We start from the raw sequence: 15351 nt of genomic DNA on the forward strand, positions 1-15351 counted from the left end.
CCCTGCCCAGTTGTTTCAGTGCATTCTGGGAAATCCGAATTCGGGTTTGTCGAATGCAGCAAAATTCGGGTCGGGTCGACCCGAATTCGAACAGCCATATTCGGGTCGAACATAAGGACGATCCGAATTCTAACAACAACACTACACAGCACAGAGACACCTAGCCAAGATATGCAAATATTCTCGTGATTTATCAGCACTTCATTCCAGTTCAGGAAGCCTCATCGCTGAATTTATGATTTATCAAGGGGGGAGGAAACCACTCTGCAAAGAAACCACAAATTAACCAGAGCGTAATGGAAAACCCACTTTGCTGGCTATAAAATTTAGGGGTCTCTACCTGGTGTACAGATCACAGCTCCTAAATCCTGCTGCTGGGACACTCACATAGAGAAGAATAATGGACAACACAAGAACCACAATGGTGAGGATTATGTGATGTTTTTTATGTTTACATTATATGTTCTATAATGTGGGGAAATACTAAATATGGCTCCTTAATATAACTCCAATATCAATTGCTAAAACCAATAGAATACCAATAAGTAAAAATTACCAACTGTTCATTGTGGGTGCTTTTGATGAACATGTTAGCCCGTATAACTTTTTTGCTTTATTCTCCATGTGTGACAAAAGGCATCTTTGTAAAGGTTTCTCTTGTGTTGCTATAAATAATTTTGTATTATTTTTTCATGATTTTGTTAATTTATTTTTTTACTTATTAAATCTTCCAAAGTACATAAGGTGCAGACACAAAGAAATAAATTGAATTCCCCACTAACATAATTCAAGGAATGCTGTGTATTCAGGGCCATCCCTTTTCGAAACATTAAAAATCTTAGGAGTCTATTTATAAAGCATTAAATTTAACATTCACAAAAGGTTCTCCAATGGAGAATCAACTGTTCTTAAAAATACAAAAACTGTTCTTAAAAATACATAGACCTAAAAGACCGTCTACCAGAAAATATTTAGTGAATATCAGATTCCATAATTTATAAAAAAGAAGTTACATTTTAAAATGCCCAGTTGTGCCCTGAAAGCTGTACACGTTTTCAGTTAAATTACTGCATGGAAGGCTTTTTATCCATCATTGACTACAGTAGAAGACCCAAAATAATTAAACATTTCTAATAAAATAATTCATTGTTTAAAGATATTTTAAAAAATTAATAAAAAACATTTTTTTACTGATAATGAATGTTAAACGATAATGAATATTTTCTTAGTTCATCCCCATAATAGAACTGCATATTTTGTTATTATTTACTGTTCTTCCTCCTAATTTCCCCAGATCCATCTCGCTGTATTGGTTTTGCTCCTGGGAGATTCCCTGTTGGTCCCCATTGCAGCTTTGGATCTCCATCACCTGAGGAAAGGAGGGTGTCCACCAGTCACAAAGTTCCCGTCATCAGTAAAAGTTCATCTGAACATTAGCAGACAGGAAGCTCCCGCCATGAGTTGGGATGTGAGGAAACATTCAATCTTTCCATGGGAGTACAGGTAACCTTTCACTGCTGTAATCCCTAGATAAAAATATAAAAACCCTGTCTGTGGGGGGCATCATAATATTGCTTTGTGCTGAAAACTTAATACAAATTTTAAGTTAGGTGATTTGTTTATACTTTAGGGACAATATTTAGGATTTTTTATGTTAACACAGACATAGAACAATTTGTTTTTTCACGACTGACCCCTAAAGTATTATTAGTTTATATTGGGCTTGATTTAATAAAGCTCCCCAAGACTGGAGAAGATACACTATCATTGGAAAACATGGGTGATCCAGCAAACTTGGAACTTATCTGGTCCAAGATTGAAAATATTTACCAGATAATAGCAAATTATTTTTTTTTAAATCTACTCCAGGTTAGTTAGTTAAGGAACCCATAGCAACCTCTGGAGGAACTCTGGTTGAGAAACACTGATCTAGGACTATCCTTTTTCTACTACTGCAAAGTGAAAAGAGTTGTCAAACATAAAAATAATGGATTGGTAATAAAACAGGGAGGACATTTCCATGTAATTTTCTATTTGTGCATAGATACACATGAAGGTAATCTAAGCATCTCCTTTACATTGAGCTTGTGGTGTTGTGGTGCAGTCAATATTATACTAATTGTCTTTTCTTGATACGTGAGGTCACCCCATACTAGCTTTCATTGTTTTTTCTTGCAGCTATGATATAAACAACAACCGATTCCCCTCTATGATAGCCGAGGCCAAGTGTCCCCATACCGGATGTTTGGATGCTGAGGGTAACATGGACACCAACCTGAACTCCATCCCCATCAAACAGGAGATTATGGTCATTCACCGGGAGATGAATGGTTGTGTCCCCACCTTTAAGCTAGAGAAGAAGATGGTCACTGTTGGCTGCTTCTGTGTTCGGAACATGGTCCGGGAGCAATATTACAGAACAGATACCCTACTAGACTCTGCTAGGGTTCCATAATAATCAGTGGGTGAAGGGTTAGGAAGATTCTCTATTGGGTTCTTTCAAAAAAGGCTTAAATGTATTTAGAAGTATCTTGATAAAGGCCCTTGGTGTGGTTATTTGCATATTAATGTATGCTGCAATTTCTATAATAATACTAACATTTACCTATGTATTTATATATTTACTGTATTTTCCGGCATATAGGACGACTGGGGGTATAAGACGACCCCCAACTAATTGGTTAGAGTGGCCTGCCAATTAATTGGCAGACCACTCTAACCAATCAGTTGAGGGTCGTGTTATACGCCCAGTATTGTACTGTTCCTTCTGCCTGTCAGTTCTCACTATTGTGCGAAAACTGAGAGGCAGAAGGAACAGTACAATACTGGTAATTGCAGGAGGGATACAGGAGGAGGTAACAGCCTACACTGACCCTCACGCGCTCCTCCTCTGCTGGAGAGCCAATCCAGGCTCACGTTCTCCTGGAGCGGGGACTCTGTATGAAGCAAGGGGAAGCAAGCTGCAGGTAAGTACCCGGTGTATAAGACAACCCCTGACTTTGGCACAGATTTTTTTGGGGTTAAAAAGTTGTCTTATACGCCAGAAAATACGCTATATATTGCTTATATTTGATGTCTGTTAAATATTTTTTTGCCAATATTTTGAAAAATAAAAATTTGAATGTGATAAATCACATTGATGAATGGATACAAATCCATTGTATTGCATTCAGTACAGTTATTTTATATTTAATGCAATACAAATGGATTTTGAATTTCCCGCATCGCCTCGCTGGCAACATACACACGCACCGACGTCACCGAGAACTCCCCCGGTGACTTATCGGATGCAGAAGCCGGCTGGAGGAAGAGGGAAAAAACAGATCTCTTTTTTCTACCCTGGGTCACACTCAGGGTTACTGCTTGGAAGGTTAATGTTTATTAGGAATATTTGATATAAAAGTGGAACAAAAATGTCACTTTTTTAGAAAACTTGATCAGGCCAGTCATTATTGGTGATGTTCCTTCTGCAAAAACCCCCCTTACCTGCTTGATCACTCCAGGTTTCTGGTAAAAAGCTGAGTTGTGCATGTACATTGTCAGCTTTGGTTGCCAGCACGTTCCGGGAATGAACTGAATGAATGGGTGAGTAGCGGGGATTTATTTCTGCTTTAATTACTGTCACAGTGACTAGTGTATAAGCCTAAGTCTGTGATGTATTCCTAAAGAAAAGTCTAGTTTCTAAAAGCAATCTTTGTAATACTGTACAGACAGGTGGCTTTTGAAACTTAAAAAAAATCTGAGCAGGAAATGAGGGAAGTCCCTTCTGCAATAAAATAAACTTACCTGCCTGATCAAAATTTTTAAATTACATTCACCTGCTCTCCATTGTGGGCACAGCCATCTTCATCCAATCCTATTCTGGGTGTCTGATCTTTGACAATCTTGATCGGTCCAGTTGTAATGATGTAGCTGCCTTGCATGTTCATGGGAGTTTATTAATTTCCTAGAGCCCAAGGATATCTAGCATCATAAAATGAGCTGTGAAAATGCTCAGTGTACATTGAGGAAAATATTTATTTTATTAGGTTTTTTTATTGCAGAAAAAGAGACATCACCCATCCCTTCAGCAAAAAAGACTACCTGAGCTGGTTGCAATTTTCTCTATTTTAGGTTAAGTTTGGCTTTAGGTGTCTTTAAATGGTTCTAGTTGGTAGCAAAAAAGTTAGTCACATGCACTGGGACTTCTTCTGTAATGACTGAGATTTTGGACTGCTTATCCATAAAGCTCCTTAGAATTATTGATCATCACAAATCCAATACCCATAGAATTGGTCCTGGCAATGTTCTGCGATCCCTGGACACTAGAAGTTAATTAACCTCTAGTGCCTCAAGGATAGTAATGGAACTGCAGAGTCCATCTGCAGTTCAGTTCCCATGGTCACGTGACTGTGGGAACTTTGCGGTGACTGCAGGCAATTCCCGGGGCACTAGAGGTTAATTAACCTCTAGGGATCGCACACTGAGCTCATCAATGTGGCTGCAATCATTGAGAAGAGTGTACGATCCCAGGGGCACTTGAGGTTATTAACCTCTAGTGCCCCGGGGATCGCAAACAGAGAGAATAGCAGGGTTGAATGCAGCTCCGGGAATCCTGTTTTAATTTCCTCATTCAATGGTTTTGTGAAATCGGTTCCCTGAAATTTTGGGAAACCATTGGAATTTCAATGAAATTTTTCTGAGAATACCAGAGGCATTCCTGCTCATCCCTAGACATGACTAAAGGTGTGAATTGTCCTACTGGCAAGGAAGAGGTGGTAAAGTAGCCTTATGTGGGAGACTGGTGTTGATGAACCCCACCACTTTATTTTGTCTGGGTAATTAGTGGCTGGCTACTTAGCAGTCAGTGGTGACTGGCTTGCTTTAAAGACAGTTGGAAAAGACCAGTTGGGGTGATGGATAATAGAAATTTATTGAATATTTGGTGGTATTTAGCTGAAAAAAATTTGAAGTTTGTTAAAAGAATCCCTCACCACAAAAGGAAATCATACATGATTCCTCTGTTTACAACTAAGAAATAACAGCAATTGTGGACATTTCTTTCATTTTTCATTTATGTTCTTAGCTTCTACTGAAGATCCATAAGCTTCTATTAGCTTCTCTTCTGAAGATCCAATATATAAAACTGTATTTTCTCAGGCTTTTATTCTCTAGCATTTTATTGATGGTGGATACCAACCATTCTGACTTTGAAGATATAATTGAGCAGTCCTTCTTGCCCTGGAAATATATACAACAATCCCGCAGTATTCAGTCTTCAATCTCCATACTCTGGTTCCTGGTTCATCTCTAGGTTCTGTCAATCTTCACATCTCCTGATTGGTTTCAACCCATAACCCATTTGGTGAGACCACTTCCCTAATTCTTTTAAAATGATTACGAGTGTTACAAATTGCCCCCTTTGGAAGGTGACACAAGATTATCTGAGGTGCTGAATCTAAGGCATCTGACCCCTGGTCTTCCCCAGAGCACCCTGCAAGGACAGATGGGCTGCTGACCTTTGAGGCCATCAAACTACTTTGAAAGTAGGTGATAAGGTTGCGGCCCCCAGGATTTCCCAACAGGCATCAGATGGCTTCAGTGTAGCTATGTCTATCAGGCATGAATACAGGTAATCAGGCAGGGGAGGCGGTATACAAGTATAAGGTCAGGTAATAGGCTGAGGTCAGAGCAGGTTGTGATAACAGACAGAGTCAAGGTCAAACAAGAGCTGAAAACAAACTGGCAGAATAGCAAAAATTAAGCTGAGATTCCCAGCCTCAATGTCTGTGCAGGGGATGTGCTAAAAGGTGGAAACTTCATCGCTAAAGGGAGGCAAGTGATGCTGCAGGTTTCTAAACTGACCATCTGAGGATAGAGTGGTAATCATGGGTTTAATAGAGAGGGTTATCAATTGCTAATTACTATGGCAAGGGAAATGAGGAGGTAATTTGCACAATACATTGTTCTCCCCTGTGCTTAATCATTTATTGGTGGAGAGTTCTTAAGAGGTAAAACTTTACCTTCAAGGCAAGTTACCAAAGGATTGCAGAACCTAGTTTAGCTTTCATGCAAAATTTGCTAATGAAAAGAAAGAAATTTACAAGTCCTCCTTAGTGAATTGATACTTTTACTGTACAAACTAGAGCACATGGTAGGTGTGTGGACTTCTTGTTCCAAATTGTTACTAATGACTATGTTACTGGACTCTAAAGGGCCCTTTCAGAACGGTAGTGTAAAACTGCACAGTTTGCTCCTGGACACACATTTCTCGACTTCAATACACCATGCAGCAAATTGCAAGAAAAGGTCCCCCTCCACTCCCTTACACTAAATAGGAGTGGTTGGGATAACAGATGAGCCTGCAGCAAAATGCTGCGCCTCACCACAGGTCTGAAATGGCATTAAAGAAGAAATTAACTCCAAAAAAAAGCCATAGGTAGGATTCCTCTGTATCATACAACCATTGGGTCCTATTTTAAGGATGGTTGTCAGGGGTGGGAATGTTGACTGCTGTATATTACCCATCAAGAATGTTGTACAGCCTAAACAATCCTGGCTTTCCTTTTCTGCAGGTTTTTCAACATCAGATTCTCCGGCACTAAAAAGGGATGAGAGGGTGGCCAAGTCAAAAGTTTTCTGTACATACTAGAGGTCGTTCTATTAGAATGTTCTTCCTCCACATCTCTCTTGTGGGTGATTCATCATAAGATAACTCGCATTGTCACATTAGCTTCATATTAAATGGCAAAATATACCAAAACATGGAAAATAGAATGTGATCTTACAGTAAAACACTGGCCAACTTCCCCAGTAATTGTGGTGACAATACTATATTGAAGGACTTTGCATATGCTTATTGCATAACTCACAAAACTGCACATAGATGGAATAAGTGGTATTATCAAATGTATTCAATCAGTCCAATAAAAAAATGTTTTCAGTGCATCAATCAAATTTGTGGAATCAATCAAATTTGTGTTTGGACAAAATTTGAATCCTCATTTCTACTGGATAGCTGAAGTGAATATTTACACAATGTATAGCTATACTTTGGTATAGTACATTGAGGACAATGAACAATGAAAAAAAAAGAAATCCCGTGTGTTGTGGAATTTACTATCATTAGTGAGCAGGTTTTCGAGGAATGCACAGCAGAAACATCACTTCCTCTTTCATTTATTCAGAGACAAACATAGCTGCCAGGTGCCATTTAGGGAAGTGAGACAATTATTAACAACACGACTTTCACTGGGAAATACAAGGAAGGAAAATGATTAGTTTATATCTGACATGTTTATATATCACAATGTGGTTTTGTAGTGCTGGAATCTCAGGTGTGATTTCCTCCACAGTCTGATGCAAAAACTTTTTTCCACTTAATAAAAAAATATTATGCTAGCCTTGTCAGGGACGATATCTGGGCCAGATACTAGGTAAACTTTCTGGCCCCCACCTCCCCCATGTCTAAAAGTTCCAGCTTTTCTTCCAGAACTAAAGAGAAGATTGTCCTTTAAGGCGGAGAATATTTTCTTATTGATACAAGTAAGGGTATATGCAGCAAGAATAGCCAGACGGTTGGCTCCACGAGACTGGTGTAATCCATTGGACACGATGTTACTATCTCCTCACAAAAGTTATTTTCAAATTATAAGAGTTTCTTAGAACTGATTTAGATTATGAAACTTCTAAAGTAAGCATGGCAAAATGACAGAATCATTTCCCTAGTTTACCGGTTTGGGAAATCCTACAGATGTACCGAATATCCTCGTAGGCTATACCTATGGTCCTGTACCGTAAAATGTTTTTTCGCCTATTCCACGGGAATTACATTTCCCCTCAGAGGGCTCACTATATGGGCCTCTCTAATGGGAGTACCTGTTTTAAATGTGGAGCCCATGCGGCTACACTTTACCACACTTTCTGGCAATGTCCGGTTATTATACAATTTTTGTGGTACATTATGTTCCCAGGTATTTGCTAAATTATATATCATTCAGCTCTGAATGGGTAGTTTTGGTTGGGTGGAACTGCGAGGTGTCCGGTTTGCCAGGGGAACAAAGCGATTAGCCCTATTACTCTCAGCTATAGCTAAGAAAACCATTCTCCATTGTTGGTTAGACTCTTCCTCCCCAACGATGTGTCTCTTTATGACTAAACTACAAGTATTATTCAGAATGGAATGGATAGAGGCTACCTTATACAAAGTATCCAAAACTCAAATTTTCTTTGAAACATGGGAAAGTTTTATCTATACACTAAATAAAGCTAACAAAACACAACTGTATTCGTCAAACTACATGGTATCTTGAAATAGAACTAGCAAATGACCCCCTATTGTGAAGTTTGTGCCTAATTTTTGTACTACTGACACTGCATAATTGCTGTATGTTGTAATGAAGTATCTTGACTCATTTTTCTGTATTTTTCACTATTGTCAAACATGTGTAAAGTATATCAACTGCTATTAGAAATGTTGTATCACTTGTTTCCTCAATAAAAATATATTTTAAAAAATTTCAGCATTTCAAAAATAAGGCTCTTTTGATCAGGACCAATTCACTTTCCCCTAATAGTGGCACTTAGTTCTGATATTTACATGGCCCCCTAACACTTTCTCATTGGTGCCAGCTACCTGCCTCAGACTGCTGATTGGACAGTATGTGAGCAGCAGAAGACTTTTCCAGGTGTCTATCTGAATCTCAATTCAGTATGATGACACGATACAAACCCAAAGGAGGTCTAATTATAAATGTTTTCACCCAAGATTCACCCAACTCCTACCCAAACTCACATTCTGTGAGTGTAGGACTCCATGGAGCCACCCCTTGGGGGGCAGCATCACAATGCATTGTGCTCACATACAATCAATTCAGTATAGTTACACAACCCTTGCAGTTAATATATCACTCTGCATCATCAAGAACCTCTGCTGATGAAGAAGAGGACTTTGTGGGTCATGTGTCCAGTACAAAGATATTTGGAAAAGACACAAGCAAAAAGAGTATAAAATGTACATAGTGGGGCTACTCTGGATTTGGGCTTCGAAGTAGGTAATAGCTTACTGAAGTCCTACTGCTTTATATTACTGCAGCCATTAAGAATAACAGAGGACCAGATACATTGATACAGTGTTTTAATAGCAAGAAGTCATCTGAGATATTTGAGACTCATGAAGTCACCATGTTGGATGCAATGGGTGGTATCCAAGTTCACCCCTAAAGTCTAGAACCTGGGAAATATCTGTCACACTTACCTCATCCTCTCCAAAGTGCAGACTTCTCTCTCCTACGCATGAGGGCAGTTCTGACTATGAGTGTGCCTGCGCTCCCACGTTTTATAATTTTTTGCCATTCTGCCAGCCAATCCGGAAATAGCCTCTTAATCATCCCTGGTTATTTAGTTAGCTGAGACATAGCACTCAGCATTCGTGCAACATGTCTCCACTAGTGCTGAGCCCCCTAGCTTTGCTGAAGAGTTCTTGTACACCTGTTGGTTAGTTCAGTGTTTCTTCTAGCTCATATGTTAACCCCTTGTTGCCCAGTCTGTTGTTTCCAGCCTATTCCCTTTGTGCCTTTCCACTGTTCCCCTCTTTCTGTGAATATTCCTGTGTAACCTGTGCCTCCTGTTGCTTCCAGTGTCTCCTGTGTTCCCTGTGTCTGCAGTGGTCCCTGTGTCACCAGTCTCTATTTCCTGGATTCCTGGTATTTGACCCCTGGCTTGTGATTCTAATTAGAATCTGTGCCTTGGCCTTTTGAGGCTCAAACCATTTCTGTGTAAGCTGTAGCGCCCCCCCCCCCTCCCTAGTTGCCTTGTCTCCCCAAGCGTGACAACATCCATTTAATTCTATCTATTTAATTTCCTACCCCTGACCTTTTACTGTAAATTAATGGAACAAAAATGATTACATTTTACTGCTAATGGGCTCGGTGAAAAATCAAATGTCACCACATATAACCACATCCAGGTTTATTCAGGTAAAATCGTAATGACCTAATTAAGTTTGGTGGAGTTGGCCATATGCAAATTTCTGACCCAATTTATGCCTCTAAGAAGTTTGATTTAAATAGGTAAATGATCTCAATGATTAATTTAGTCATCGAGATGAATATTTTTCCACCTGGGATTGATAGAAAGTGAAGTCATAGTTTACGTTATGGGAAAACCCATCAAAGCTGCTCAAGGTATATAAATTTATGGGGCCAGAATATGAAAAGCAGAGAAGATTCATAGACACCAGGAGAGAGAAAGAGAGAGAAGATTAAACAGAGAGCAACCATGGCTATACCCAGAATAATTGTCATGGTAAGTAATATAACTTTATTCTAAAAGATAGATAGATAGATAGATAGATAGATAGATAGATAGATAGATAGATAGGTAGATAGATAGATAGATAGATAGATACATAGACAGACAGATAGATAGATAGATAGATAGATAGGTAGATAGATAGATAGATAGATAGATAGACATTGACAGTTGTGTTCACAAAACTCATCACGTTTCGCAGCTGACAAAGATCAGCTTCCTCAGGATTATTGTAGAAAGGAACACAATATTACGTATATGTTGTATTTAGTGCCATCTTGTCTTTGATTTTCAGCTGCCAGTGATTGTATCCGCAGTTCTGCTCGGTGTCTGCAGTAAGCCCTGTCAATTCCCCAGAGACAAGATCTTTCCTCAGAATATAAAACTCAACCTGAACACAAGCAAAGATGAAGGTTTCACCACAGAAGGAGAATTACATTCCCGTTCCCTCTCACCCTGGACATACAAGTAATGTGTTTTCTGTTTCTTTTTTTCTATTCTTAATTTTATGTCTTTATAATGATCGGTACAACACCTTGGATTAGCCAAAGTTAGTTCTATTACTTTCACAGGTACCATTTCATAACCTGATTTTCTACAATTACTAATTGCTACCAAATAGCAAGGGGGTGGATTTCTGGGGCCAAAATTTCTACTCCTTAAAGGTCTTTTAGATATGACTCTAGTTTAATTCCAAGGCTATGGGGTTGATATACTAAAGTAATGAGGACTATTTACATAACAAAGTGAATTATCTGGATGGATACGGATAATTTACTTAGCTTAGTAAATGAGATTATTATTATTATTATTATTATTATGAATATTTTACAAAGCTAAGTGAATTATCACGTGCAAGGAGACTATTTACAGCCTTTTTGTCTGTAAATAAATTACCCCCTATGTCTAAGAGAAGATGAAATGGACTAATAGAGGAAAGCTCATTCACATTAAGGCCAAAAGTTTGTCAGAAATCTCTACCGATATGGCCAAGAAGTACGTCTATAATCCTCCAAATCACTGAGTTATTTTTTCCCAAGGAAGGGTGCTCTTAGTTCTCTAGCATACAAAGGCACATTAGATAAATTAGCTCTTTCAAACTTGCAGTTCCTTTAATACCTCTCTTTTTGTTCCAGCCTGGCTGTTCCCCTGTGCACAAAAATGGTCCCAAAATACATAGTTGGATGACTTGGCATGGAGGAACTTGGGTGGCCTTCACAGAGCCCTGACCTCAACCCTAACTGAACACTATTAGGATGATAGAAAATGTTAGCTCTTCCCATCCAAAATCAATACCTGACCTCTACAAATTGTTGTTTGGCTAAATGGGTACATATGTTCACAGACACACTTTAAAATCCAGTGTGGTCTTCCTATGAGAAGTCCATGAAGCTCATATCAGTATGCTGGTCTTTGAGCCATATAGTGTTTTCAGAGAAAAGGGAAGAGGGGTGGTTTTAAGGACGCAGAACGACGCAGAAGCTGTTTATAAAAGCCTTCTCTCTACTTTTCTCTTGGGATAAGCTGAGTGATTTTGACTAAATTGCAAAATTAGGGTTTCACCATCTACAACAGGGTGGAAATTCTCAATTTATTTTATGTGCTGCTGAGGTTTGTTAAAGTATCTCCTATTACTCTCAGCACCCAACCTTAAAAATCACCACAACCATATAATTTTGCTTTCCATATTGAGTCCAAAATGGCAAAATTTTGCCAAAATTTTTGAGAAATGGTAACCAAATTTTAACTTTCAATGCTATGCTATTTAGTGGCTGTTTTTTAATCAATCTAAGCCTGCATTGCGCTTATCATTTCTCCAACAAAAGTTTTCTGGCTTGGCACCCTTTGTCATGTACTTGTTCATGTTTTGTTTTAGGTTAATGGTGTACCCCCCTCAATCTTTGAAGTACAGAACTCTGTAATATTGACATTTAAAATATATAATTATATAATTATAGTAGAAAAAAGGAAAAAGTTGTGTCTTTGGGAACATCTTGGCTTGCTTGGGTCTGGGTCCTTGGGCCTGATTTATAAGGCTCTCCAAATCTTGATAATATAGATTATAATGGGAGAACCTAGGTCATCCAGCAAATCTGAATTGAATTTCCTAAAAATAATTAGCTATTAGTTGGTAAATCTTGAACCAGTTGGTAAATCCTGAACCAGATCTATTCCAGATTTGCTGGATCACCCAGGTTCTCCCTTGTTAGTCTATCTCCTCCAGTCCTGGAGAACTTCAATAAGCCAGGTCCATTCTCTGCACCCCAAAGTTGTATTATTGATAAACTTACGCTTTCTGTCTAAATGTACAATGTCATATATGCTTCTCTCTTTCCAGAATGGATGTGGATCACAAACGCTTCCCCCCAATAATCCCTCAAGCAGTATGTCAGCATCAGTGGTGTCTGAACGCTGAGGGTAAAGAAGACATTGGCATGACATCCATGCCCATACAACAGGAAATTCTGGTCCTTCGTCGGGAGATCCAAGATTGTCAACAGACCTTCTATGTGGAGAAGCAGTTGATCACCGTTGGCTGCACATGTACTAAGCCCATCACACAGCCTGCATAGAACACTGTTATCAAGTCATCGATCTTACCACAAAAAGTTACCTGTATACACTGACAATTTAAATATTATATTTTATTTATCATCAATAAAAGTGTAAAATCATAATTTTGCATTAAGTCTTCATTTTGGTTGAGGTAATATGCTTTTCTCAAATTTTATGGTAACTATGAGTGAATGACCTATACTGCAGAATAGAAGATCAATGGGCATTTAAATATGTGCTTCCTGAATCTGCTTATCATTTAGATTCAGCCAAGGTTTAAGGGTTCTGTTTGTACCCTGTGTGTATGTTAGAAGGCAGTTTTCAGCTCAAAGATCTTGAATGCAGGAGTCTATAAAATGGTTTGGATAATTCTTAATTATTTATATAATATTTTCCAGTTGAAAGTTTCATACAGTATATAGGAAACAATATGAGAACAACCTTCCAAAAAATGTAGTTTAGATGTTTTCAGTAATGGGTAATGGTAATGCTACAGAGTATAAACACAATACATGTGATGTTCAGGCTAAATCTTTTTTTGTTCTGGCATGACTGCCCCCATATACATGAAACCAAATAAAGACTAAAGATGGTGGTCAATTATTGGCTATTATAGAAAAACCAAACATAATAAAATGTAACAAAGCATAAATCTTTAAAATAAATATAAATAAAATGTAACAAAACAAAAATGGTCAAAATAAACATAAATAAAATATGACAAAAAAGAATAAAACATGTGCAAGCACACTAAACGTACTTGACACACATTACTGGACAGATGATTCCAAAGATATTATTAAGGCTTGCTACACTAAGCACTGAACATTTGAAACCTTTAAAAATAGAAAATGAATTTGACAAAATTGACTATTTTGGTGAAATTCATTGCAAGCAGCGTAAAAGTCAGTCAGAGTGATTTGTGGGGATTTTGTAAGAAAGGAGTAGGCTTATATGGCTTTTATGGTCTCAGAGGGTTAATGAATCTCTGTACAATAGAATGTTCAAGCAACAGTTCCTAAAATAAAGGTAAAATACATAAGAAAACTTTTTGAATTTGATTTTTTTGTATATTTTGTAATGTGGTATCTACCAAATTCACTTAACTCAGTCAAATATCCTGAGAAAGGTGAGCAGCCAAAATTATTTCAGGAAATCAAACCTAAAGTGTGAATCTGGCCTTAAAATAAACCTTCAATTAGCAGGTTGGCTTTACAAGGAGAATTTACTTCATGTTTTGGCTTGGTTGTGGTGCATGGTTTACTATTGTCACTTGGGTGGGTTAAGACTACATTTCCCTGTGTAAGCGACATTTCATAAATTGAAGCTCACACGGAGCTTCTGATCCTCCCACTATGGGAGCTAGGGTAGGGTATTTGTGGAGCTTAGAAGGGTTTCTTAGAAGGGGTCATATCAAAAAAGAATTCTAGGAAATGTTCGGTGTCCGATGGTGCCATTTTATTTAATAATCAGAATTTATTTTCCACCCCTGTACATGTCTGGGCGAGCTGAATCGGCATTTAGACATGCTGTATCAACTCGCAGGCTATCTCTATTTTTCCTCCTCTGCTCCACCACATAAAACACTTGTGGTTGCGCTGAAGACTGTCAGAAGCCACAAAGTAAATGAAAATCGCTGTGTCACATCCTGTCTAATGTCTTCACACATTTACCAGCTATGCTATGAAGGAACCGAGCAACTGGAAACACTGAAAGTGACAAAATGTATTTTCTATTTCTGTTCAAATTGTTTCGTGTTGCTGAAATATTCCATCTGCATATGTTGGATGGCTGTATTTGGATTATGAGGACAATTTGCTAAAAAAATTCAATGGCCGCCTAGGAAATTCAAATTTAACCCCCCACCCCCCTTTTCAAAGAATTTATTGTTCATTTTTGCACCGAAAAACTAATATCCAACCTACCTAAAGGTCTTGGGACAACCAGTGGTCCCCATTCCATCACTGGAGTAAGTTGAATATTACTGTTTCTGTGGCTGGCCCTGGTCCTGGCTGCTGGTGGCTTATTGTTTTAGCTCCCAATGCAAGGCATACAAAACCAGGAATGAAAGCCATGTATCTTCTTCTCATTCTTAGGTGTTATATTACTACTGGCTGTCCAATTTCTGAAGACAATGTCCTTTAGCAGAAGGTGAAGATGCGGGGAAGATGGTGGCTTCCTGGGATGGGCCAATACCTGGATCCTGGACCTGTTATCACTGCATGGAGCCTGCACACAGGTAAGCCTCTTTTCCCAAAGAATCATAGGTACCTAGACCAATTCCCTTCAGCATCAGGCAGGTGTTTTGATTAAGCATTTCAATTTTTTAAAAAAGAGCAGAACCAAATAGGATGACATCAAAAGTCTCAGTCCAACCCTGGTGCCACCATAACCAAAGCTTAAAGCCTACTTAAATTCAGAATTTTCACTTTACAAAAAAGGGTAATCAACCCATTTATGTTAAGTAAAATTTCTGCGTGTTTTTTTTTTTTTAAGTGCAACACC

The 15351-nt window shown here is 38.4% G+C and overlaps 2 protein-coding genes across 2 annotated transcripts; both read left to right on the top strand.

Annotated features, from left to right (window-relative positions):
- Window positions 1-5140, top strand: LOC140328052 (interleukin-17F-like). The gene is made up of 3 exons (XM_072407364.1): window positions 1-424; window positions 1295-1503; window positions 2179-5140. The coding sequence occupies exons 1-3, from the start codon at window positions 401-403 to the stop codon at window positions 2453-2455; spliced, it is 510 nt and encodes a 169-aa protein (XP_072263465.1). The 5' UTR covers window positions 1-400; the 3' UTR covers window positions 2456-5140.
- Window positions 5141-10233: 5093 nt separating this feature from the next.
- On the top strand, window positions 10234-12960 carry LOC140329968 (interleukin-17A-like). The gene is made up of 3 exons (XM_072410355.1): window positions 10234-10284; window positions 10586-10758; window positions 12629-12960. The coding sequence occupies exons 1-3, from the start codon at window positions 10258-10260 to the stop codon at window positions 12861-12863; spliced, it is 435 nt and encodes a 144-aa protein (XP_072266456.1). The 5' UTR covers window positions 10234-10257; the 3' UTR covers window positions 12864-12960.
- Window positions 12961-15351: the final 2391 nt, after the last annotated feature.

This window comes from Pyxicephalus adspersus, chromosome 4 (genome assembly GCF_032062135.1).
Source record: "Pyxicephalus adspersus chromosome 4, UCB_Pads_2.0, whole genome shotgun sequence".
Classification (NCBI taxonomy): domain Eukaryota; kingdom Metazoa; phylum Chordata; class Amphibia; order Anura; family Pyxicephalidae; genus Pyxicephalus; species Pyxicephalus adspersus.